This window comes from Neopsephotus bourkii, unplaced genomic scaffold (genome assembly GCF_033783945.1).
Source record: "Neopsephotus bourkii isolate Nb327-2 ecotype Australia unplaced genomic scaffold, CSIRO-AGI_Nbou_v1 NB_1370, whole genome shotgun sequence".
Classification (NCBI taxonomy): Eukaryota; Metazoa; Chordata; class Aves; order Psittaciformes; family Psittacidae; genus Neopsephotus; species Neopsephotus bourkii.
Genome location: NW_026901849.1, coordinates 327,192 through 349,803, shown reverse-complemented (window position 1 = coordinate 349,803; position 22,612 = coordinate 327,192). Strand labels below are relative to the sequence as shown.

The 22,612-nt window shown below is 57.8% G+C and overlaps 3 protein-coding genes across 3 annotated transcripts; 2 read left to right on the top strand and 1 right to left on the bottom strand.

Moving 5' to 3' along the window:
* Positions 1-321: 321 nt before the first annotated feature.
* IFI35 (interferon induced protein 35) lies at positions 322-3,335 on the top strand. The gene is made up of 9 exons (XM_061366995.1): positions 322-383; positions 454-549; positions 699-857; positions 1,165-1,278; positions 1,845-1,989; positions 2,211-2,344; positions 2,502-2,691; positions 2,922-3,028; positions 3,114-3,335. Exons 1-9 carry the CDS (start codon positions 369-371, stop codon positions 3,318-3,320), a joined length of 1,167 nt encoding a protein of 388 aa, XP_061222979.1. The 5' UTR covers positions 322-368; the 3' UTR covers positions 3,321-3,335.
* Positions 3,336-3,401: 66 nt separating this feature from the next.
* On the top strand, positions 3,402-8,914 carry LOC133219582 (uncharacterized). The gene is made up of 5 exons (XM_061366994.1): positions 3,402-3,663; positions 3,773-3,876; positions 4,786-7,530; positions 7,807-8,015; positions 8,463-8,914. The coding sequence occupies exons 1-5, from the start codon at positions 3,483-3,485 to the stop codon at positions 8,530-8,532; spliced, it is 3,309 nt and encodes a 1,102-aa protein (XP_061222978.1). The 5' UTR covers positions 3,402-3,482; the 3' UTR covers positions 8,533-8,914.
* Positions 8,915-12,661: 3,747 nt separating this feature from the next.
* Positions 12,662-18,483, bottom strand: VAT1 (vesicle amine transport 1). Its single transcript, XM_061366993.1, has 6 exons — positions 18,115-18,483; positions 16,408-16,615; positions 15,985-16,155; positions 15,810-15,899; positions 14,687-14,928; positions 12,662-13,694 (listed from the first exon to the last, which is right to left on the bottom strand). The coding sequence occupies exons 1-6, from the start codon at positions 18,439-18,441 to the stop codon at positions 13,593-13,595; spliced, it is 1,140 nt and encodes a 379-aa protein (XP_061222977.1). The 5' UTR covers positions 18,442-18,483; the 3' UTR covers positions 12,662-13,592.
* Positions 18,484-22,612: the final 4,129 nt, after the last annotated feature.

Sequence of the window (22,612 nt, the reverse complement as noted above, 5' to 3'; positions counted from 1 at the left end):
TGCTCTGGGGTTGGGGAGAGCTTTGCAGCCTTTAGGGTGTCTGTGGAGGGTGTGGGACTCTTCTAGGGGGGCTCTGCTCTCCCCTCCTCCTGCCCAGGGGCAAGCAATGTTCTGCCCCTGCTGGGAACCCCAGTGCCCAAAGCGGTGTGAACTGGGATGTGGGTGCGGGACAGACGGCTCCCGGTGTCTGTGCCTCGATGCCTTGTGGTGATGTGCCGCTGGGTGTCCGGTTTCGGGCGGGCTCCGTGGGTGCCGTTTGCCGCACGGGGAGGGGGGAGGCAGCCCCCGGGGCTGCTGCGGGAAGCGGAAAGGAGAGGAAAGGCGGGGCCGGGTGCGAAAGCGAAAGCGAAGGGGTCCTGGCCCCGGCGATGGAAGCGGAGGAGGTGAGGGCTGAGCCTCGGGGCTGGGCGCAGGGCCCAGGGCCCCCTCCCCTGAGACCTCTCTTGCCTTTAGGACTCCTTCGTGCAGCTGCCTTGCCCCTCGGGCCCGGGCACCGGCTGCTTGGGGCTCACCGCCGAGCACATCCGGCAGGAGATAGAGCGCTGCAAGGTGCGTCCCGCTGCCGTCGGGTCAGGCGGGGAGCTTGGGTGCCCCCGGGCTGCGAGTCGGGAGTTAAGGGGCGTTAAGGGAGGCCGGGCTGGGGCCGGGGCCGGGCAGCAGGGGGGATGCTGCAGTGTCACTGATGGAACCTCTCACAGGAGCTTTGCAGCGCTCTGGAGCAGGAGCATGTGGACCTGCAAACGGCCACGGGAGCTGTAAAGCAAAGGACACGAGAGCTGAGGAAAGAGAGAGAACGCCTTTATGAAAACTTCAAGCAGCGAAAGTATTTAAACAGAGAGGAAGAGATCTGCCTCCAGGTTGGTGACCAGACCCGACTCGGGCTTGGGGAGGTGGCAGCTGGGTGGAGGGGACGTGTCACTGGGCACACTGCTCTGGGGTCGCTTTGCTCTGGACCCGGTGGAGGTTTCACAGGGCATCACATGAGGCCTGTGCCACGCAGTGGAGGGCTGCGAGTGAATGTGAGGAGCAGGGCAGGGCTGCAGGCAGTCAAGAGCAGAAAATCAGTGCAAGTGAAGGGAGCTGTGTCCAAGCACAGCGCTGTGCTTAAGGGCAGCATGTGTGTCGGGGTGGTTCCCTTGCTGCCTCCTCTTTCTTTCCTTGCAGGACAGCATTTTGCTAGCAAGGGAGATGAAGACCACACTGATGCAGAAGCATCGGATGCTGAGCAACATACTGGAAGACAAAAGGAAGAAGGTCTTCTGGAAGGATCCAGAGATGGTAACTGTGTGTGTGGGCACCCACCTCTGCTGGCACGGGGCTGGAGAGGCTGCAGGTGAATGATGCTGGGCACTGTATGAGGACTGGCACGGCTCCTGCCAGCGGGTGGCTCCTGTGACAGGACCAGAAGCTCCACTCGTGGCTTTGGGACTTCAGGCACAGCCAGACCCTGGGAGAGACTCTCCTGAAGCTGTTTTAGTTGTTTATAGGACAAGGGGGGATGGGTTTAAACTTAAACAGGTCAGGTTCAGATTAGAAATAAGGGAGAAGCTCTTCCCTGTGAGGGTGCTGAGGCGCTGGCACAGGGTGCCCAGAGAAGCTGTGGCTGCCCCATCCCTGGCAGTGCTCAAGGCCAGGTTGGACACAGGGGCTTGGAGCACTCTGCTCCAGTGGAAGGGGTCCCTGCCCGTGGCAGGGGTTGGAGCTGGAGGAGCTTTCAGGTCCCTTCCAATCCAAACCATTCCGTGATTTTGAGCCATGAGCTTGTCTCCAAGTCTGGATTGGCAGGGACAGGCCCTATGCAGGGTCCAGTCTTCTCCAGGTGCTGTCTATACACTCAAACCTAGATGCTGCTGCCTGCCTTGCCAGAGAAGAGGATGGCATTTAAGGGACTTGTGACAAACAAGGATGAGAACAAGCTGATGCTTACCCCACTGGTCCACTACCCTTTGCAGGGGGGCTCAGCTCTCATCACCTTTGAGAAGGCAGAGGGTAAGAGTGAGAAGAGCCCCACCACAGCTGAGTGTTGTGGTTACCTGACTTTGGAGCCTGCCTTGCTTCCCTTCCCTGGGCCAGGCTTTGGCACTCTGTCCCCTCTGCCAGCATTGGGGGGGGGGTTTGCCCCCTCCCCACAGCGCTGCCCCATATCCCAGCCTACGGCCCGCTCGAGGCAGGCATCAATCCCCTGTGTCGGGGGCTCTCCCTGCTTGCAGTGGCCCAGAGGATCATAGAGGCGAAGGAGCACACGGTGGAGCTGAGCTGTGGGGAGGAGCTGGAGGAGCTGGACCAGTGCAGAGTGCGGGTGCAGGCAGCACCGGTGGATGTACTGCTGCCATCTGCCCTGGAGGTAGGTCCCAAGGGCCTGCAGCTCCCAGCTGAGCTGCCCAGGGCATGAGCCAGCTCTGCCCTGCCACAGCCGTGCCTTTGCCAGGTCCCCAGTACCAGCCCACCGTGTCAGTGTTGCAGCTCTGGCACTGGCACTGACCAGTACGGGCTACCCCCAGATCAGGCTCACTCAGAACACCAGGAGCATCATCCTGTCTGACCTGCCCATCCTGGACATCCCCGAGGAGGCACTGCTGGACAAGTTGGTGGTCTTCTTCGGCAGGAAAAGGAATGGGGGTGGCGAGGTGGAGAGCAGTGAGCTCCTGGACAACTCTGGCCAGGTGGTGCTGACCTTTGCAGAGGACAGAGGTGCGTGGGCAAGGGCTGAGCACAGGTCATGTCCTGGGAGCAAATGGAGCTGTGTCTGTGGGGAGAGGGGAGGGCAGAGCGAGCTGCGGCTCTCCTGTCCCTCCTGAGGCTGCTGGTGCAGGTGAGCTGAGGCTGGGCAGTGCCAGCCTCAGTGTCTGTGCCAGGCCAGTCACCTCCCCAGGAGCTCAGCGGGGCTTTGGGTGATCCAGGGCTTTCCTCACCCCCGGCAGTGGCAGAGCTGCTGATTGAGAGAGGCCGCATCCAGGTGCCCTTGGGGAAGCAAACATACGAGCTCAAAATATCCCCGTGCCTGAGCGGGGAGGTCTCAAACCTGCAGGTAAGAGCCCGAGCCCCGGTGCCAGCCCAGGGCCAGGCAGAGTGGGGGGCTCCTGAAGCCCCGCTCCTCACCTTGCTCTGCCCAGCTCCAGCCCTCCCGCTGTCCCCGGACCGTCCTGCTCTCGGGGATCCCGGACGTGCTCAGCGAGGAGCCCATGAGGGACATCCTGGAGATCCACTTCCAGAAGCCGAGCCGCGGCGGGGGGGAGGTGGACTCGGTCGGTTACGTCCCGTTGGGCCGCCACGGGGTGGCCGTGTTCACGGGGGACGCGGAGCAGCGTCCCGGCGATTAAACCGTGTGCGGGCAGCGGCGTGTCCGTGGTGCTGGGGCCGGGCGGGAGGTGCGGGCTCGGGGCGGGGCCGGGGCAGGTTTCGCTTTCGTTTCCCGGCAGCGGCGGGGCCGGAGCCGGAGCGGGGCCGGGGTCAAGGGCCGAGGTGCGGGGGCCGGTGCGGGCATGGCGGGCCGCACGGTGCGGGTCGGGGGCCTGCCCGCAGAGCTGCCCCCCGACAGGGTGGCCGACAAGCTGACCATCCACTTCCTGCGCTCCCGCAACGGCGGCGGCGAGATCACCGACGTGCAGGTGCTGCGGGGCGGGAGCCAGGCCTGCGCCCTCGTCACCTTCGAGACGGAGGAAGGTAACGGCCCCTCGAGGGAGCGGCCCGTGGGCTCTGCCCGCTCCCGGACCCCCCTGCCCCGTGCGGTGCGGGCAGGGGCGGGGCTGATGCCGGTGCTTTCCCCACCCAGTGGCCCAGAGGATCCTGAGGGTAAAGAACCACGTCTTGTCCATCGGAGGGGAGAAATACCCGCTGGAGGTGACGGCGCACGCCGCAGAGCTGAGCCCCGATGAGGTAGCGCGGAGCAGACGTGGCCGTGGCATCCCCGCTGCCGCAAGGCCTGTGCTCGGGAAAGGGGGACCTCGTGCTCGCCTTTAACCTTAATGAGACTTAAGGCAAACCCACGTTTATTCCTAGTCAAAGGAGGAATCTTTTCCATGCTGGCAGCACAGGGGCAGTGGGACAGGCCTGGCACGCGTTCATTGGTGTTTGTGCCTGTCAAAGTGAGGAAGAACGGTCAGACTGGAGGGAAGGGGCGGTTCTCCCTAGCCCATCTGGTGGCAACTGTGGGATCCTCTTAATGCCCTTGCGTGTCATTGGCTGAACACACACAGTGGATTGCTCCTGGGTCCTGCTCAGCACAGCTTTGGAGACGGGCTGGTGTTAGGAGGCGCTGGGGAGCTCTTCCCTCCTCCTGCAGTCTCAGCAGAGTAGGGCAGTAGCCACATCTTGTGTCTTCGTGTCTGAGCCCTGCCAACAGGGGCATGGGAGTTAGCCTGGCTCTGCAGACCCTTCTGCAAGCCCCTGCTGCTTGAAAGCCTGCAGCTGAAGCTCTGGGAGAGCAGGGGAGCAACTGCACTGCAGGCGCAGGAGGGACAATGGCGCTCTTGGGTGTGAGCTGTGTGCAGAGCTCTCAGTGTGCAGACGTGGAGCTGCGATTTGCCCCTCGTGTTCCTTGCTTGCAGAAAGCTTTTGACCGTGTGTACAAGGTCCAAGAGCTGCTTGGGCTCCCTGGGCTCTCAGTCCTGCCTGTGTTGGCTCCCACCTGCTGTGAAAGCAGGATGCTGAGAGGTGGTTGGGTCACGTCGTCTTTCTGCCATAAGAACACAGGGGCTGTGGCAAGCGCTGGGTGCATCTGCCTCCCCTTTGCCTTGGAGGGGGTATTTTCCATCCTTCTCTCACTCCTTTGCTATCTACTTGCAGATCTTCTTATATGCTTCTGTGATAGTTGACTATGGCAAGCTTCCTACTGGCAAAGCCCTCCTGAGGAGCTTGTATAAAGGCTACAGCAACGTGCAGCTCAACTTTGACTCCAAGAATGCCCACTGCGTAGTCAAGGGGCCGTTCACTGAGCTGCAGGCCTTCAGCAGAGAGCTGCTGGGCAGCCTGAACCTCAAGAGCCAAGCTGCTGGAGAGATCCTCCTGCCAGATTCCAGCCCTGTGGCCAAAGAGACCGGAATGCCTGATCCCCAGCAAGAGCCTGACTCTGCTGAGTCAGCACAAGACACAGCAAAGCTCCCGAACTGGGACCAGGCATGTGAAGAGCCGGGTACAGCTCCATCGCCTTGGAGACCTGTGGATGGGAAAGCTGTGGAGCACCTGGAGGACTTCTCCCTAGTGATGGACTCAGACATTTACTTGTACATGCAGAGGTTCTGTGCTGCCGAGTACCAGGGAGTGCTACAGCAGCATCGTGTGGATGTGGTGGATGTCAGCAGCGATGGCATCGCCATGCTCTACTTCCAACCCGCTGCAGGGATGCCTGGGGACATGGGTGCCTTGCGAGAGGCCCGCTTGGCCCTGCAGGAGCTTTACCAGCAGCTGGAGGTGAGCTTGCGCAAGGAGAAGATCACCAAGGGAGGACTGGGTATGGACAGCCAGGCTCTCAGGGCGCTCACACAAGAGCTGCAGAAGCTGTATCCCCAGTTGCTCTGCCATGAGGATGTGAAGCAGCTTTATCTTATTGGAAACCTCGTTGATGTGTCCGAAGCCAAGCAGTATCTTCAGGATTCCAGTGCCAGAAGAGGCGTCGCACAGGCCATGGTCAGCAGCTCCCTGCCCTCACAGCCAACAGCCTCCCACACCACAGAGAACACACTGCACAAGCCCAAGGAGCCTGCAGGCACCCCAGCCTCAAGGTTCAGCCCAGGCAGGCCAAAGCTGAGAGGTGAGCTCAGACCACCTGCCAGCTTCAGCACCCGGAAAGCTGAGAGGGCTCAGAACCCCCCACCAGTGGGGCCTTCTGGAAAGCACCCACTGCAAACAGATGCTCTAAGTCCCAGTGACCCAATGGCACTGACCCAGCGGTACCAGCCTGGTGCCTCTACAGCAGGTGTGGATCTGGGGGCAGCAGCAGAGTCTCAGCAGAAGGACCCCAAGGAATGGGAGCAGGTGAAAGGAGGTGTCAGGCTTACAAGACACAAGGCTCTGTCTGCCTTTGGGGGCAAAGACAGCAGAGATGCTAAAGGCTCAGGTCCCATCAAGCATCACTCACTTGCTAGCACACCCAGTGCCTTTGACACAACGAGGACCTCTAAACCCTCCGAACCCAAGCCTCTTCTGCAACGTTCCAACAGCTTCTCCCTGCCAAGACCAAAGGAAAGCGAGAAGCTGCAGGGCACGGCCCGGGCAGGCCGGGCGGGTGGAAGGGTGAGTGAGGAGATGAGCCTGGACTCCCTGCAGTGGTCTTACCTGAAGGACGTTCACTGTGCTGCCATCGCTGAGCTGTGCGGCGATGGGGGGGTGCAGCTCTCGGAGCATCGCGATGGGGACTGCACCCTGCTCACGCTGCAGGCAGAGGGTAGGGAGAAGCTTTTGCAGGCGAAATGGAAAGTGGAAGCTCTGGTGCGGAAGTGCCCTGACCTTGTGTGTCAGAGTATGAGCTACTCAGAGCTTGCTGTGGATGGTCCCGATGACAGTGCCCTGAGTGAACTGTGCAGCCTCTTGCGAGGAAACTCCTTCCAGGTTGGGTTCAGCAAAGACAAGTACAACCTGTACCTTGCCTGCCCCAAGGAGATGCTGCCAGGAGTGACTGAGGCCTTCCAAGTGTTCTCTTCCAGTAGGCTCCCTGCCCTGAAGTCTCCAGGACCAGAGAGCACAGGGTGCCCTAGTGCTGTCCAGCCAAGCAGGAGCCAGGACACGGTGCTGGGTGCAGCCCTTTCTGGTAGTGTCGAGTCCCTTCAGATGGACCTGCAGGACCTGACCATTAGTGATACAGCAGAGCTTGCAGGTGTGATCCAGGATAAGAGGTCCGCGAGCCTTTGGGGGCTCCAGCACACACCGGGGCAGGAGGATGTCAATGACTGTGCTGATTCTGGGGCTGAGCAAGCAGGAGCCAACCTTCTGAGCCCTGCTGTGGTGGGTAACTCAAGTCCCACCGGTCTGAAGGAGTCCCAGGAGCAGCTGAAGACCAAAGGGCCTGTGGGGGAGCCGGATACGGCAGGGCTGAGGCAGCTTCTGCCGGACAGGTTCCAGTTTGCAAGAGACAAGAGCAGAGGAGGCCCCGGCGATGCGATGGGACCCCTGCGCTCCCCAGTGCCTGCAGCGGACGGGGCTCCTCACTCGCTGCCCGCCCGGCTCTGCAGGCCCACGGAGGCTGCAGCCCTGGCCCCGGGCAGGGCTCTGCTCCCCGCAGGCAGGAGCAGTGAGCAGGAGGGGCAGACAAGAGGCCCCAGCCCGGGGCAGGAGAGCAGCAGGAGCGCTCGGGGCCGGTGCGATGCCTGCCATGGCTCAGCCATGACCTGCACGGCGCGCTGCGGTCACTCGCTGTGCAGGACGTGCTTCGCAGGGGACAGCCCGCAGCCACCCTGCTGCAGCGTCTGTACGCTTACCCCGGGCTGCAGGATCCCAGGGAAGTTCCAGATCTCCTCCTTGTCTCAGAGTCTGCCGGGCTACTACCGAGACCCAACGCTGCAGGTTGTCTACACCATCCCCGACGGGGTGCAAGGGGTAGGTACCACCGCTGCAGGGCATGCAATGGGGTCTGCATGCAGCACGTGCAGTGTGGCTGGGGTGGGAAGGAGAAGGGCAGCTCCAACTCCATGCCCCACATGCAAAGCAGTGTTGAAGCATGGCTCTGCTGGTTTGGGAGCAGGTTGCTGTAAGCTCTGCTTCAGTTCCAGGGCACTAGCAGGCCATGGGGCCACAAGCTGGTGAGATGCCAAACACCAGCCCCGAGGCACAGCGCTCAGGTGATGGTTTGAAATGGTTTCTCCCTGTTCCAAGGTCGGTGACCCCCACCCAGGGCAGCCTTACAAAGGGGGGCATTTCCATGCCTTCCTGCCCGACAACAGGGAAGGGCGGCAGACAGCAGTGCTTCTGAGGAAAGCCTTTGACTGTGGGCTGACGTTTCACATCAAGTCCTGCAACGGCGAGGAAAGAGTGACATGGGGCCTTATCCCGCACAAAACCTCCTGGGACGGAGGCAAAGCCAGGTAGGACCCAGCTCATCCCAAGCTTCCAGGTGTGGGGGTTTCTAGTAGCAATTGAAGGGGGAGAACCATGGGCTCCAGCTCACCCCATCCTGCTGTGAGTGCCTATTCCCGGCTCCCACAATGGGGACTCTGCTTCAGCCCGCAGGCTCTGGCAGAGCAGCTCTGGCCCCCTCCAGCTGGAGCTAAGCCCTTGCCCATCCCACTCCTTTAAGCTCTCTATGGATGGGAATCCCGGGCCCTGTTCACTCACAGTTCCCCTGCCTTTCCCTGTGTCCCTGCAGCCAGCCCTGGGTGCAAGCTGTGACTTCCACTCCCAGCCCCACTGAATGCATGGGGCAAAAATAGACTGCGCTCCCCTCTTCCTGTACTGGAAGGGAAAGGGAGGTTCTGGAAGGTGGTTTTAGCACCGTCAGCAGGATTCACACCACTTCCCTCTCTGCCCCACAGGAATGGTTATCCGGATGCCCTGTATCTCCGGGAGGTTTGCACTGTACTGAAGAAACTGGGCATTGCATGAGCCTCCTTGTGCAGCAGCCACAGCTCCTGCCTTGCTTCACCTTCCTCTCCAGCTGAAACCAGTGCAGCTTAACACAGGCAGCTCAAGAGAGAGCTCTTGTTTGTCCTCCTGTGGCCCCAGAGGCAGCCAGGAATCAGGTCAGTGACAGCAGCACCTCCATCCCCAGCCTCACCATGGACCAGAGCCCCACTGCAAGCCCGGGATGCGCATCCTCACAGCCAGTAATGCAGCTTGTGTCAGGCTGAGCCCTGACGTGGATTCCAGCAGCACGACCCAAACCGGGGCAGGAGCCTGCCTCAGCTCGGGCAGATGGTGCAGTCCCAAAGCCACCAGCTCCCAGCTCCATCCCTGCTCTAGGGCCAGCAGGAGCGCTGCTGCTCTGCTGGGGGAGCACCCCATGGACCATGCCTCCATGGGACCATAGAGCCTGTCCCTGTCTGTACCTAGAGAAGCACAATAAACAACGTTTATCCCCCCCGTTTTTAGTGGTTGTTATCACCCCAGGCACCTGCTTCAATCACAGAGACACCCAGACACAGAGTAAAGGGCAGAGAGCAGCTAATGGCTTGCCACACACAAATAGATGCCCTCTAGACCAGGGTGTTAGAGCATCACTGTGACAATGGAGTAACCAGTGAGCAGTCCTTGCGAGCAGAGGTGTGTTCTCCCCCTTGGGAAGCAAACTGACTGCATCCACCCACTGCCTGCCTGGGGAAGGAAGAGGCAGAGCTGGGGCAGAGGGTTCATTCCCACAGCAGACTGAGCAGCAGAGCACGGGCAGGGTGGGTTGTTATGCTTTTAATTAACATCTGAAACACATAAGGCATATGGTAACATCAGACAGAAGAGCATTACACAGCATAGTCATGTAAACAGCATTGGCACACTTGCTTTCTGTCCATCTTGGTTACACGCACAAAGCGGAATACAAAGATTTGCCATGTGGCTGTAGGATGAGTTTCACTCATGTCACACTCCAAACCAACACAACTGGGACAGCACAGACCAGACTGGATGGTGCGAGAGGCTCAGCCTAATGCGTTCCACATCACGCTCGGGTAATCCTCGCCAGTCCACTCTGCCAACACCAGGGCTTGGCACACCAGAGCCTTCATTAGACAACAGTGTGGCTTCACACCTCTGACAGTAGCTCTAAGTGGGCCAGGATCCTGCACCAGTTAAAGCCTGAGGCCCACAGCACTTCTTACTTCTCCCTGGTCAAGCGATTCTAGTTTAACCCATTGTCCAAAACGGTGCAGGTGAACTCCTTCCTCCAGCTCAAACGGATCTGGCAGGGATCATGCTCCTCTATGCAAACAGAAGCTGCAACACAGGTGAGCTCGAGAGCATCCAGAGTCAAAAACACGACAGAAGCAGCCTGCTGATAGCAAAGGGGTTGCATTTTGTCCCAGACCAGTCTGGGAAGGCGCCTGCAGTAAACGGCCCTGCACAGGCACCCCTGCACTGAGCGGCCCCAGTGGACAGGGCCATGAGCTGCTCACACTTGGACTCCTCACCACAACCTTTGGATCAGGCAATGAGCAACAGAAACACTAAAGGGCACTTGTTGGAGCTGGAATGGCACCCTGCCGCTGAGCACAGGAAGCTCCCGTCTCCTCACTCTGCCCTAAGCCGTTAAGCAACAGTGAGTGGAATGATTGTGATCCTGGGGTTTGGTTTGGTTTTTGCTTTGGTCCTTAGTACACAAACCTGCTGGTTAATGGAGTTAAGACACTTGGAGTTGTTGTACATCGGTTCTAGACTTCTTAGCCCATAAAATGTCCATTAAAAATAAGGTAAAAAAAAAAAAACCCCAAACAAACCCAACCCAAGAAGAACCAACCCCAACCCCTAGAGGGGAGCAGTGGGAGTGAGGCGGTGGAGAGCAAGGTTACACTTAATCCTGGCTCTCTGTAGAAAACACTGTTGCTACCAAGGGACATAAAACAGACAGCGCTAAACACAAACCAATGGTGACTGCTCAGCACCCTGGCCCTGATAAGGGCTTCAGGAATGTGCAGGGAGAACACATGAGCAGCTACAGGGAGGGAGTGGGGAGCTGGAATTGATTCCAAGGCAGCAGATAAAGCCTTGCTCAAGGACTGCCTAAAGCCCAGCAGCTGCCCTGGGGGAGACAAGGGCTCCACGGAGCTCTTGTGGACTGGGGATCGCAGAACCCCAGCCTGGAGGGCTGTAACACACGGGAAGGGAGCGCCTCATCCACGGCAGGTCAGACTACATCACTAGGGTTCACAGAACAGAGCTAGCAGAAGTCACAACAGGTTTTTGGCAATACTTTGAAAGGCCAGGATGGAAAAGGCTCCAGTGACTTCCCAGTCCTTACAGGCATGGAGAAGAAGGCACCGAGATACTGTTTTCTGAGGTGGAGCACAAGGCAGCACGGCAGAGGTGTCCTATGGGAAGCTGCATCGGCAGGGACAGCCTGCGAGAGCCTTTCTATGCTGCCTGATCCAAGAGCATCCAAGTAAGGCACTGAGCACACGCTTGGCCGAGAGTAAAGCAAGGAGAGGATGTTACTGGGACAGACAGTGGGAGAGCGTTCCCCTTTCCAAGTGTGCAGAACCTGAAGGTGCGCAGGGCTGTGCTGTGTGTGAGCACACCGCTCCTTCAGCAAGAGGAACAGGTCCAGACTTCCCATTCTAGCAATTGAGTCCTCCTGTTGTCAGACCGGGTAAAGCAGCATTAGACTCTGTTGGGCTGCATCTGAATTGGCACGAGAGGGCAGATTGAAAGGGGAAGCAGGAGGAGTTTGGATCCAGAAAGGTTCAAAGTTGTGCTTGTGAGTTTCATTAGACCATGTTGGTGAAGTTCACGTATGGGAGATGGACTGACAAGGATGGGCAGGCCCCAGCCTCCTCTGAGCTCCAAGGGAATGGGGTTGGTTTAACGCTTCATGTGCGGAGGCCAAACAAATCCCATGAAGCCTTCCCACCCCAGCTCCTGTCACGCCCCCATGATGGTGGGCAGCGGGTACAAAGTGGGGAAGCTGGGGTCCTCAGGCAAGGGGGGCTACCACAGATCAGATTTGGCTGGGGTACGAATAGAGCCCTGCCTGAGCAGCATTCTGAGTTGGTCCTGCAGCCAAGGACTCTCCCCTAGGGTCAGGATGCATCCAAGGAAGCTCCTCAAGGCCAAAGCCCTCCCTTTGCTAGGTGAGTGACTGCACCGTTTGGAGCACTGGCCATAACCTTAAGAATGGATTCTAGTGACAAATCCAGGTGACCCCCAAATCTGCAGGCGATGGAGCTTTAACTGGAGAGCAGCTTTCATTTGGTCCCAGTGAATTGGCTCAGCAGTGGCAGAGCCAGGGCAAGGCCCCCAGAGGCTGTGCCTATGCTCTGCTAAAGAATTAGGGTCTAAGCACCTGCAATACAACACTGACAGGAGGATAGGGCTGGACCCTCCTCACCTACACAGGAGCCCCAGCATATGGGGTCCTTCATATGGGGTTGGGTAAGCAGGACTCCCAGTAGCAAGGGTTTGCCACAATAGGCTTCTCTTCTTGGGGCCCTCACATTTACCTTTACAAATCCAGAACAAAGCCTAAAAGCCTGCAGCACCCCCAGTCCATGGCACAGCCCTGAGGCAGGCACAAACTGCATCTGAGTCTGCTCCGGGCTGAAAACGGTCCAGCAGGAAGAGGAAGCACCACCCAGGGTAAGTGCTCGCAGCACTGGGCTCAGGGCTCCGCACAGCTCCATCTCCAAACGCATGGAAGAAAGAGAAGGGGAAACTGGAGCTCTGGCCTGGGAGGAGCATCCCAGGCAGCTCCTGAGCCCTCGGTGCTGGAAGAGAGCCCAGGAGCCCCATGACTTGCAGTTTCAGAGGAAGAAGAGTCAAGCCCTGCCGCAGCACTGAATCACGAGCTGAGAGCTGCTTCGAGTGGATGCCTACCGAGCTAGCAAGAAGAGGATGGGAAGCACTATTTCAACTGCTCGAGATGCCCAGGCCAAGAGGCTTGGCAGAGCTGGGCTGTTTACCATCTACAGCAATAACCTGGCAATAGCCCCACTGAGCAGCATGCCAGAGAGGAGCCAGCCCAGGCTCCTGGGAAGTGCTTACAGGCCTGGTTCTTGCAAGATACTCCCCCAGAGCACACCAAAAAGCAAGCATTAACGGGCTTGTTCTGTTCCCATCCTGCTAAAGTCTGGTTCAACACTGCAGCCCTTGGAAACACAAACACGAGGGTGAACTTTAGCCTTAACAATACCAGCTTGGAGCCCAACATTAATAAAGCACAGAGCCAACATCAATTGTTCCAGTCATTTGAGACACAGTTGAGTCCTTACGGTCTCTAAAAATCAGACACAATTTAGATCTCCCTATGCAGTTTGGAAGCAGAAAATGGACAAGATCAAGTTACCCAATTGGACCTTTTCTTCTGCACTCAGACACAGACCAGCCTGTCAGGTTATCTGCTGACTGCGCAGAGAAGGGACTGCAAATGAAGTGCAAGATGCCCTAGACTCCAGGATGGTCATTTAGAAGGCAAAGGCAACACGGCCTGTTATGAACTGACTGGTGTTAGAGGCCTAGGAAAGCAGAGGGAAGAGGGTGGTTAGTGTAAAGAGAAGAGCAACCAGTGCTAGAATGAAACTGGGCCAGCTCTGCTTTTGCTCTGGCTGTGGAGGGAACTTCCCAAGCCTGGCCCCAGCTGAGAGCGCAGTGATGCAGCAGGACCAGGTTCTGTGGAGACCCCTGGCAGCTCCTACAGCATTTAACACCTTGACTCTACAGCAATGGGCTGTGCAGTTGTTAACCACCACTGCTGGAAGCCTCACCTGCACTGCCAGGGAAAGAGGAAGTTAGTTTGGAAACTCAGTAGGGAAACAAGGGATGAGTAAAGTGTATGAAAGAAGCAGGCTTCAAACCAGACAGCGAGGGCAAGGGGTCGGTCACAATGAAAGCATGCAAACCTCAGCTGAACGTTAACCACGATGTTCTGGTGAAGATGGAAGCTACTGATCTGTCCATTTCCAGGTCCCAAAGAGATCAAGGAGTTAACCCACGAATTCACAATCTGCACCCATCTCTTCTCCTTAGTTCTCTTCTTTTTTGGACTCTTCCTTGGGTGCTTCAGGAACCAGGATGACCTTTCCAACATTCTTCTTCTCTTGCATCTGCCTCATGGCATCTGCCACCTGGAAGCAACAGGAACCCAGTGAGACCCACACCCACCATGCACTGGCCCTTCTGGGGTGCCTGGTCCACCCAGACTAGTCCGGGGGCCATCCAAGGCAGCTTCCCTGGCAGAAGGCCTCTGCACAGAAGCATTTTGGACAGAGCGGGGCAGCTCCCTCCATCTAGGGACATGAGGAATCCCCATGTGACAGGGAGAAACTGTCCCCATGGATTCACACAGAGCAGCTCCAACAGGAAGAAGGATGTGAAGCAAACCCTGAAGAGTGAAGTGCATGTCTCCACAGCTTCCTTTCCAGAGGGGAGCACTGCAGAAACCCAGCCAACAGCCGGGATGGTGCTTCTACCACCACAGCCCCACAGAACAAACATGCACAGGGCTCTAGTGTTATCAAGCAAAACAGCCCCTGGGCCAGGCCTGGATTCACCAGTTTTCCTTAAGCACTTGCACCAGACTATGAACAGCAACTGGTTGTTACTAAGTCCTACCCCAGCAAAGGATTCCCAAGGGGAGAATGGGCCTGGACACACGGATGCAACAGCACAGAGCAGAGCTGCTGAACACTGCCGCTCCCAACATCCCCATTCTGCTTCACTGCCTGGGCTCTGTCTCCCTGCTGGAAGGGCAGTAGCAGCATTCCCAGCTGTCTGCTCCGTTACAGGCTGCAAACTCAGGGCAGTTTCCAGTCTGATGCAGAACCCAGACCCTCTATGGGCTGCTGCTGCGCACAGAGCACAGCTGAGCATCTGCCCTATTCCATAGGGATGCTGTCTGGTGCTGCCCAGCTCTGTGCACTGGAGCAAAGAGCCCACCCCCTTTACTCCCCCTTAACATCTAAGAGGACAAAAGCACCTGAGGACAGGTGTTATCAAACATCTGCAACAGCTGAGCCCCCATGAGCAAGGTGTTCACACTGAATCAGAGCTCACTGTGCAGAATACACTCACCCACTAATTTCTGGGTGCTGGAACCTATATGTTAACTCAGACTCACCTGATCAAAAGGCCATACAGAGTCTATTTTGGGCTTGATTTTGCCTTGACTGTAAAGGTTATCCAGCTTGGATAGAACACGTCCAATGAGCTCAAATTCTTCATCCATAGAGCCAAGGTCATAGCCACACACAGCCTTGTTATGATGTAGGAGCTGCAAGGCATTGATGCTGAACTGGTTCCACCAGGTTTTAGCCATAGCCACGAGGCTCTTCTTCTGCCCAGTGAGCAGGTTTGCTACCCCTAAAAAGAAAGGAAGCCACGGATGAGCCTGAATGACCACAACCCGAGAGGCAGCAGACACCCCATAGAACAGCTCAGACTATATGCAGGGCAACAGCTAACCAGAGTGATGGAGGACAGAGGCAAGAAGGATCACATCAGGATCAGTCCATTTGACCTTCCACGTAAGAAGGAACCTGCCTTGGACCATAGGCACCCATAAATGACCAAAATACAGAACAACTCCTCTCTTGGGAGGGCAGCAGCAGCACAGCTGGACTGGCAGAGGCAGGAGAGGGTTACAGGTCACATCCAGGCAGGCTGGAGGGACAGCACCCCCTTCTACAGCCAGGCTTCCTCAGGGGAGCCACAGGCTGCAGCAGCGCGGACAGCAGAGGCCGTACACTGGTGCATGTGTCTGGAATCCCACTGGGGGTTGTGTGAGGGCTTTGTCCGGGGGACAAACTCACAGTGTTCCAGGGCTGGGGAATGGAGAGATAAGTATTCAATAGCCTCAAACCTCCTCACCCACACATCCTCTAGCAGAAAAGCAAGGCTCTATTAGTGCTGTGCATTAAGTCAGCCTGGACAAAGCAGCTGTGCCAGCATTCCTCGTGAGCCCATTCCAGCTTCCCCTGCAGGCACTGGCTCGTACTTGGAAAGCCATCTCACCATGGGAGGGAAGAGCCTCGGAGCCTGTGAGCAAAGCTCTGGGAACACAGCACAAACCTCACTCCCCTCAGGCAAAGCTTCCTAAAGCCCTTTGTGAAACAGCAGCACTACACACACAGAACAGTGAGCAACAGGCACGGAGCATCCCATGCAGATCCAGATGCACGCTGCCATCACTCGCTCCCCCTGCTGCAGGAGCAGGGCTTCGGGCACACTCTGCTCACACTCACCATAAGTGATGAGTTTGCCCATCGGCTTCAAGAGGTTAAATGCTTTGGATGTGTCAGATCCTCCCAGTGGGTCCAGGACAATGTCAACACCTAGAAGGAATCGAGAGTAAGCAGGAGTGAGTTTGCACTGGGGATGCACGCAGGACGGGTGTGTGAGCCCTCCAGCACCCAGTACCTTTGGGAGAGATCTTCCGGACCTCCTCTGCGTAATCCATCGTTCTGTAGTCAATGGGGTGAGCGACCCCGCTGCTCCGGAGCGCGTCGTGCTTGGAGGCGGACGCTGTGCCAAAAATGGTGACGTTTTCGACAGTCTTGCAGAGCTGGACGGCAGCAGTTCCCACACCACCTGAGAACAGCAGCGAGAAACACTCAGAGGCAAACATCCCCAGCAGGCAGGAAAGCCCCTGGAGAGGTGATTTATCCCTGCTTGGACTGATGGCACTGCACCGGGAGGGGACGGAACAACCCGATGCCTGTGGCACACTGGTGGAGACTGAAATCAGTTCAGTCCCGCCCTGCTCTGATCACTTCCTCGCCATGGTACCCGTTCAGAGGCTGCACACTGAAGTCTCACCACGGGCTGGTGAGGACTATTTACCTGCAGCCATGTGGATGAGGACACTTTGGTTGGGTCTCAGGTTTCCAAAGTCGAACAGGATCATGTAGGCAGTGATGTAGTTGACAGGAAGCGCAGCCGCTTCCTCGAAGCTCATTCCCGCAGGCATCAGGAAAGTCTGACGGGCTGGAACGTTCACCACCTCTTGCCAGAGCCCCGACTTCGCCAGGACCATCACCTTATCACCAACCTACCGTCAAACAGAGGACAAGGCGGTCTGAAACAAGGCCAGGCTTGCAGAAGTCATCACACATCAGAGCCAGGCACACACGTGTCTGCGGGCACACCCGTGGTCCACTCCCTGGGCACCAACACCAGGGCACCTCCTGCCATGGACCCGCATGTACCAGCAGACCCCTGAGGAGGTCAGAGAGATGGGGCCTGTGTCCTGCCCTGGGAGCAGGAGTCTGAGCACTGAAACATCACTGCTGCCCCTTGTGAAGGATCATTCTGCTTACAGGCAGGAGGCTTGGGGCAATGCTTAACAGGGAGAACCCTGCAAAACGCATGTCCAAGCTTAGAAAAACCTCCCAGGTCTGAACCTGAAGGCTGAAGCATCCCCAAACATCTGCTCTTAATGCCACTGCGCAAGAAATATCTGCTCACTCTGCAACAGGAAAGACACAACAAAACACAGCAAGCAGATAAGAGACAGAGCCCCAGAAGCGAGCAGGTCTCCATTTCCACTTCAGTCAACCAAGATGTTTTCCTGGAGGGAAGGGAACCTCCCTTGAGGACTGGGGGTTTTTGAGACACTTCATTTTCCTCGTTGTTCACCCCAGAATCGTTTTAAAGCACCACAGCTGCAGGAGCCCTGAGACCCGAAGGTCTGGGATGTGCAGAGCCAACTCTCCTGTCCCCTGAGGTGCTGGAAATGCGGCAGCCAGAGCCTCGCAGACCACAAACCCAGCACCAAGAGCAGCCAACCTGCTCCTGCCTGCACCTCAGCACCCTCAGGTGGGTCTTGACAGCCCTGCAGCAGCTAGAGGCTTCCTTCCACATTCGTGGAGTTTAAAAGGATGCTCACAAATGTGCTCAGGAACGGCACAGTCCCGCTGTAGCTCAACACCCTACCAGTGCTTGCCACCACCAAGAACAGCTTGTATAGAGAGTCATGGAAAGGTTTGGGTTGAAGGGACCTCAAAGCTCCTCCAGCTCCAACTCCCTACCACGGGCAGGGACCCCTTCCACTGGAGCAGCTTGCTCCAAGCCCCTGTGTCCAACCTGGCCTTGAGCACTGCCAGGGATGGGGCAGCCACAGCTTCTCTGGGCACCCTGTGCCAGCGCCTCAGCACCCTCACAGGGAAGAGCTTCTGCCTAAGAGCTCAGCTCAGTCTCCCCTCGGGCAGGTTCAAGCCATTCCCCTTGCCCTGCCCCTGCATCCCTGCCCCAAGCCCCTCTCCAGCTTCCTTCAGGCTCCGCCGCCCTTTGTCCCGGGGCTTTGTTTGCTGCCGGGGCCGCGCGGGCGGGACCGCGCCGGGCTCTGCGGGGGGAGACGGGACGGGACACGGGACCGCGCCCCCACCCCCGCCGGTCGGACCGGGACCACCGGGACCGGGACCTCGCGGGGCCACCGGGGCCGCACGTGGTGGGCGGCGGGGCGGGGCCACCGCAGTGCGGCGGGGAGAGCCGAGCCCACCCGAACCGAGCCGAACCGAGCCGAACCGAGCCGAACCGCCCCGCCCTCACCTGCCGGTCGTGGACGCCGTCTCCGAGGGCGCGGACGACGCCGGCGCACTCCATGCCGGGGCAGACGGGCGGCGGCGGCAGGCGGTCGTACAGCCCCTGCCTCGCCAGCAGGTCCGCGAAGTTGAGGCCGCAGGCGTGGACGCGCACCGAGACCTCACCCGGCCCCGGGCCGCTGCTGCGCCGCGACTGCACCTTCAGCTTCTCGTAGCCGCCGAAGCCCGTCAGCACCAGCGCCCGGTGCTCGGCCGCTTCATCGGCGGCCGCGGGCGGCTCGGGGCCGGGGGCCGGCTCGGGGGCGGCGGCAGCCGGGGCCGGTTCGGCGGACATGGCGGAGCGGAGCTGCGGGAGCGGATGCGGGAGCGGGGCGGCGGCGGCGGGCGGCGAAAAGCCGGGGCCCGGCCGAGGGCGGGGTGGGGCGGGGCGTGCGGTTGTGCTGGTGGAGCCGCCGAAGGGCTGGATTCCTCCGGGACAGCCGCGCAGCTGGAGCCGCGTCTGGCCGAGATGCTGCAGCTGCCGTCACTGCTGTCACTGCTGTCACCGGCGCGGAGGGTTCATCAGCATCGCTTCGGGTGGCCCTGAAATGGCTGCGGGGAGTGGAAACGGACAAGAGGGAGGAGTGGAGCTCCAGTCCGCAGGAGCTCGAGGAGAGCTTTGCAATAGGAGCTAAAGACAGATAAAAAGGACGTGGAGCTGTTGGAGTGAGGCCAGAGGGGGCCAAGGAGCTGCTGCGAGGGCTGGAGCAGCTCTGCTCTGGAGCCAGGCTGAGAGAGCTGGGCTGGGGCAGCCTGGAGAAGAGAAGGCTCCTGAAGGGGAGACCTGAGAGCAGCTCCAGTGCCTAAAGGGGCTGCAGGGAACCTGGAGAGGGGCTTGGGACAAGGGATGTAGGGACAGGCCAAGGGGGAATGTCTGTATCCTGACACAGAGGAGCCTCTGGCAGTGGGATGCACCCCGTGCCGGCCACCCTGCTTAGGGCTTTGTTCCACATCCCTTTATTTTCATGCAGGGCTCTCCTCTCCTCTGCTCTCAAGGAACTCAACAAGGAACAGGCAGGAGATAACAAAGCCATGGTGGGTCCGCAGGCAGCTGCCTGTGGGAGCTTTGTCTTTGCCCCAGGGCTGATTCACGATGGACTACAGCAGGTCCAAGCCCACAAAACCCTCCCCTCATCTGTTGAGGCAGCCTGGGCCCCATTGGGCGTGGGCTGAAAGTGCCTTGATCTGTCTGTCTGGGTTTGTGGGAACTCAAGAGAAAGAGTCCTTCTGCCTTTGTTCTGCTTTTGTCTCACCTGTGTTGGCAGCATTGGGATGCACACAGATGAGATCTCCCAGCTGTATCACACATACAAGGATGCTGTGCCTCCTGGATGACACTGTGCCTGTATCACAGTCAATTACGTTTAGATTTGACAGGTAGAGCAACAGGTAGAAGAAATGTGACACAACCCCTCAGATGTTCCTGCCACTCACAGCCACAGCTCCCTGCGCCGCTGTTTTGATCACAGAGACAATGGAGGTGACTGCCAAGCGGTAACTGATGCTCAGTAAACAAGAGTCCTCATGATGACAGCAGACTGAAGAAACCCTTCCAGCACAGCGTATCGTTCCCACAAAGAACACTGCTGAGGATGCTTCAGCATCTTCCCCTCCACAAACCCAAGCTGCAGAGGCTGAGGATGTGCGGCACAAGCAAGCAGGATGGCTGGCATGAGGCCGGTTTGCTGATGTGCACAGAACAGCATCCCACCGTGTCCTCCTCTGGAGGCAGGCACCTTTTCCCTTGTGGTCCTTGCAGAAATCCTGTGAAATGAGAATCTTTCTCCTTAACTTTAACCTTCCACAGCAGCATCAATAATTTACTGACAATGGCAGCCCCAAAATTACAGGCTTAGCGCATCCACATGCTGTGCACCCGGGAGGAGCTGATCATTTGGCCAGCATGTCTTCCCTTGCTGAAAATGCACAACCTCCCCCTCAGTGTGCTCATCGCGGCTTGCAGGGATGAGGTAACCACTGGACACGGTGCGTGTCTTGTGAAGGGAGTTGGTTTTCTCTGCACCACAGAGAACTGATGCATCTCAAGGGCTGTGCCACACGTGCAGCATTCCCTGGGCTCACCCTGGGGATGTGGGATGCTCTGCAAGGAAAAGCAAGCGTGGTGCTGAGGCACAGTGGGGTGCAGAGCCTGAGAGCCTCCCCCCCACCCAGCCCCTGCTGCACTGTGCTGGGCCTGCTGGAAGGAGGGCTTGAAAGAAAAGCCCAATTCGTGTTCGTGATGTGCAGTTCATGTGTGACATTAAATGGAAAAGAAGCTGGAGTTCTGAGAGTTCATTTTGGTTCACTCCCCGCCCTCCACCACTCTCCATGTGAAAAAGAGCTGCAAAACTGAAAATACTTCATTTTGACGAGTGATTTCACATGCAAAGGTGGTGGAGATCACTCCTACTGCTGGAGAAGCTGTTCCCTCTGAGCCCCTCAGCCAGGGAGCAGCCAGGCTCCCCTGTAACCCACAGCAGCGGTGCTGGGAGCCGCTGGGTCTGGCTTAAGGGGCCCAATGGGCAGGACCATGCACATCCTGCACTGCCTGCATCCAGGGCAAGGCCAGGGCAAGGCCGGTGCTGGCTGGAAGCTGCATTTCAAGGAGCCGGATGCAGTGTGGGAGGGGATGTGTGCGGGGAGGAGGTTTCCACACGCAAGGGGCCAGAATCAGAGAATCAGCCATTTCCCTCCTCCCACCCTGACCCTCTTTATTTGCCTTTGGTGCTGCCAGCCCCTGCACAGTGATCAGCCTGCAGCCAACCTCTGGAGTCCCCCAGACCCTCCCATGTCCCTTCAGCTGCTGCTGGGCCTGATGGATCCTAAGAAGTGTCCTGAGAGTGGGGGAGAAGGGAGCCGCTCACCTCCACAGGGATGCTGCAGAGGCTCCACATCACTTTCTCCATAGAGAGAAACCCACAGCTGTAACAGAGGTATTGTGCTTCCCACACCATGCGTGCTCCGACTGCAGTCCTGCCAGCAGAAGGCTTGTCAGTTGAATGCCTCCTTGCTTTAATCCCTGAGATTGCAGAAGGATGCTGCTTTCATCTGATAGCATTTATGGGCTCTTATAATGAGTTTTGGCTTGCTGAGATAAATTAATGTGCTCAACCGGAGGTGTAAACTTCATTAATGGCAGCAGTGAGTCAGATCAGCGTTATTCTAGTATAGGATGTAAACAGGCTGGACACATGAAAGGGGATTTGGCTGTTGGGTTGTTTCTTCTCTCTCTCTTCCTTTTAACCTTCCTAATTGATGTTGATTTGTATCTTTTCTGCTGTGTGTGTGTTCAAACTCCACTGCTTTGCCACCTCTTCATCTTGCAGTGGAAACCATCAAATAGCACACCATTCAGGACTGAATGATGTAACTGCTGAGTGTTAACAGCAACACGCTGCAGTTCTGCCTGGCACCTTTCTAGCTTTCACATATTTGACAAGTCAGACAAAAAGATGCTTAAGACAAGCATGAGAAATTACAGTGTGTCCCTTATTCCTGTCCCAGGTTGTTGGCTTACCAGTGGAAACAGGATGTTGCAGTGGTTGTCAAGGACCAGACTTTGAGACTCTGTGCAAGCACAAGAACGAGATGTCCCAGGCTCCAGGTTTCAGGCTGTGGGTCCTTCAGTAAAGATTGGCTTCCCCTAGTCCCATTTCCCTATTACAGGTCCTGAGGATGTTTTCTAGTTCCTTTGTATAGGAAATAACGCAAACACAACACAATAAAGCTAATTCCTAATGGCCATTAAGATCCCGGAGAGCATGGCTCAGACAGGGAGGGTCTAGCCACTGGAGAAGCGTTTTCAGGAGCAGACATGCGAGAGCCATCTGTCGCCCCACCAGACGTGGTGACAGCCACAGCACGGCTCTCTCCGCATCCTGCTCGGAACATTCACACCATGACTGAAGGTTGCCGGGATGCAGCAAGTGGCGCCTGCCAAAAGGTGCATTGCACCAAATGGAGCGCGGGGCTCGGCACTGAGAGTGCCCCAAGTGGCTCCAAGCAAAAGGCGCTCGCAGCTGCTTTCCCTCCGCGAGGAAAGCCCCCTGTGGCTGGCAGATTTACAGAGGTCTGGAGTGTTAGATACTGATGTACAGATCATTGTGATGTATATTAATAGAACTGAATACATATTTTATGTATTGAGACCAGCCCTGAGGAGGAGTTGGGGGTGATGGGAAGCTCCCCGTGACCTGGCTTCAGTGTGCACTTGAGCCCAGAATCCCCCTGTGTGCTGGGCTGTATCCCCAGAGCATGAGCAGCAGCTCAGGGAGGGGATCCTGCCCCTCTGCTGCGCTCTGAGGACCCCCCCTGAAGTCCTGATCCAGCTCTGGGGCAACAGCACAAGGGGGATGTGGAGGTGCTGGACTGAGGCCACAGGAGGCCATGGAGATGCTGCGAGGGCTGGAGCAGCTCTGCTCTGGAGCCAGGCTGAGAGAGGCTGGGAATGGCTTTAACCTACCAGA

Coding starts and splice junctions, on each gene's coding strand:
- IFI35 (XM_061366995.1), top strand. Junction 2,345..2,501: donor TGCTGCCATCTGCCCTGGAG/GTAGGTCCCAAG, acceptor GGCTACCCCCAG/ATCAGGCTCACTCAGAACAC. Junction 2,692..2,921: donor GACCTTTGCAGAGGACAGAG/GTGCGTGGGCAA, acceptor CACCCCCGGCAG/TGGCAGAGCTGCTGATTGAG.
- LOC133219582 (XM_061366994.1), top strand. CDS start 3,483: ATGGCGGGCCGCACGGTGCGGGTCGGGGGCCTGCCCGCAGAGCTGCCC. Junction 3,664..3,772: donor CACCTTCGAGACGGAGGAAG/GTAACGGCCCCT, acceptor TTCCCCACCCAG/TGGCCCAGAGGATCCTGAGG. Junction 3,877..4,785: donor CAGAGCTGAGCCCCGATGAG/GTAGCGCGGAGC, acceptor ATCTACTTGCAG/ATCTTCTTATATGCTTCTGT.
- VAT1 (XM_061366993.1), bottom strand. CDS start 18,441: ATGTCCGCCGAACCGGCCCCGGCTGCCGCCGCCCCCGAGCCGGCCCCC. Junction 15,900..15,984: donor CCGGAAGATCTCTCCCAAAG/GTACTGGGTGCT, acceptor GATTCCTTCTAG/GTGTTGACATTGTCCTGGAC. Junction 14,929..15,809: donor GGGCAAACTCATCACTTATG/GTGAGTGTGAGC, acceptor CTTTCTTTTTAG/GGGTAGCAAACCTGCTCACT.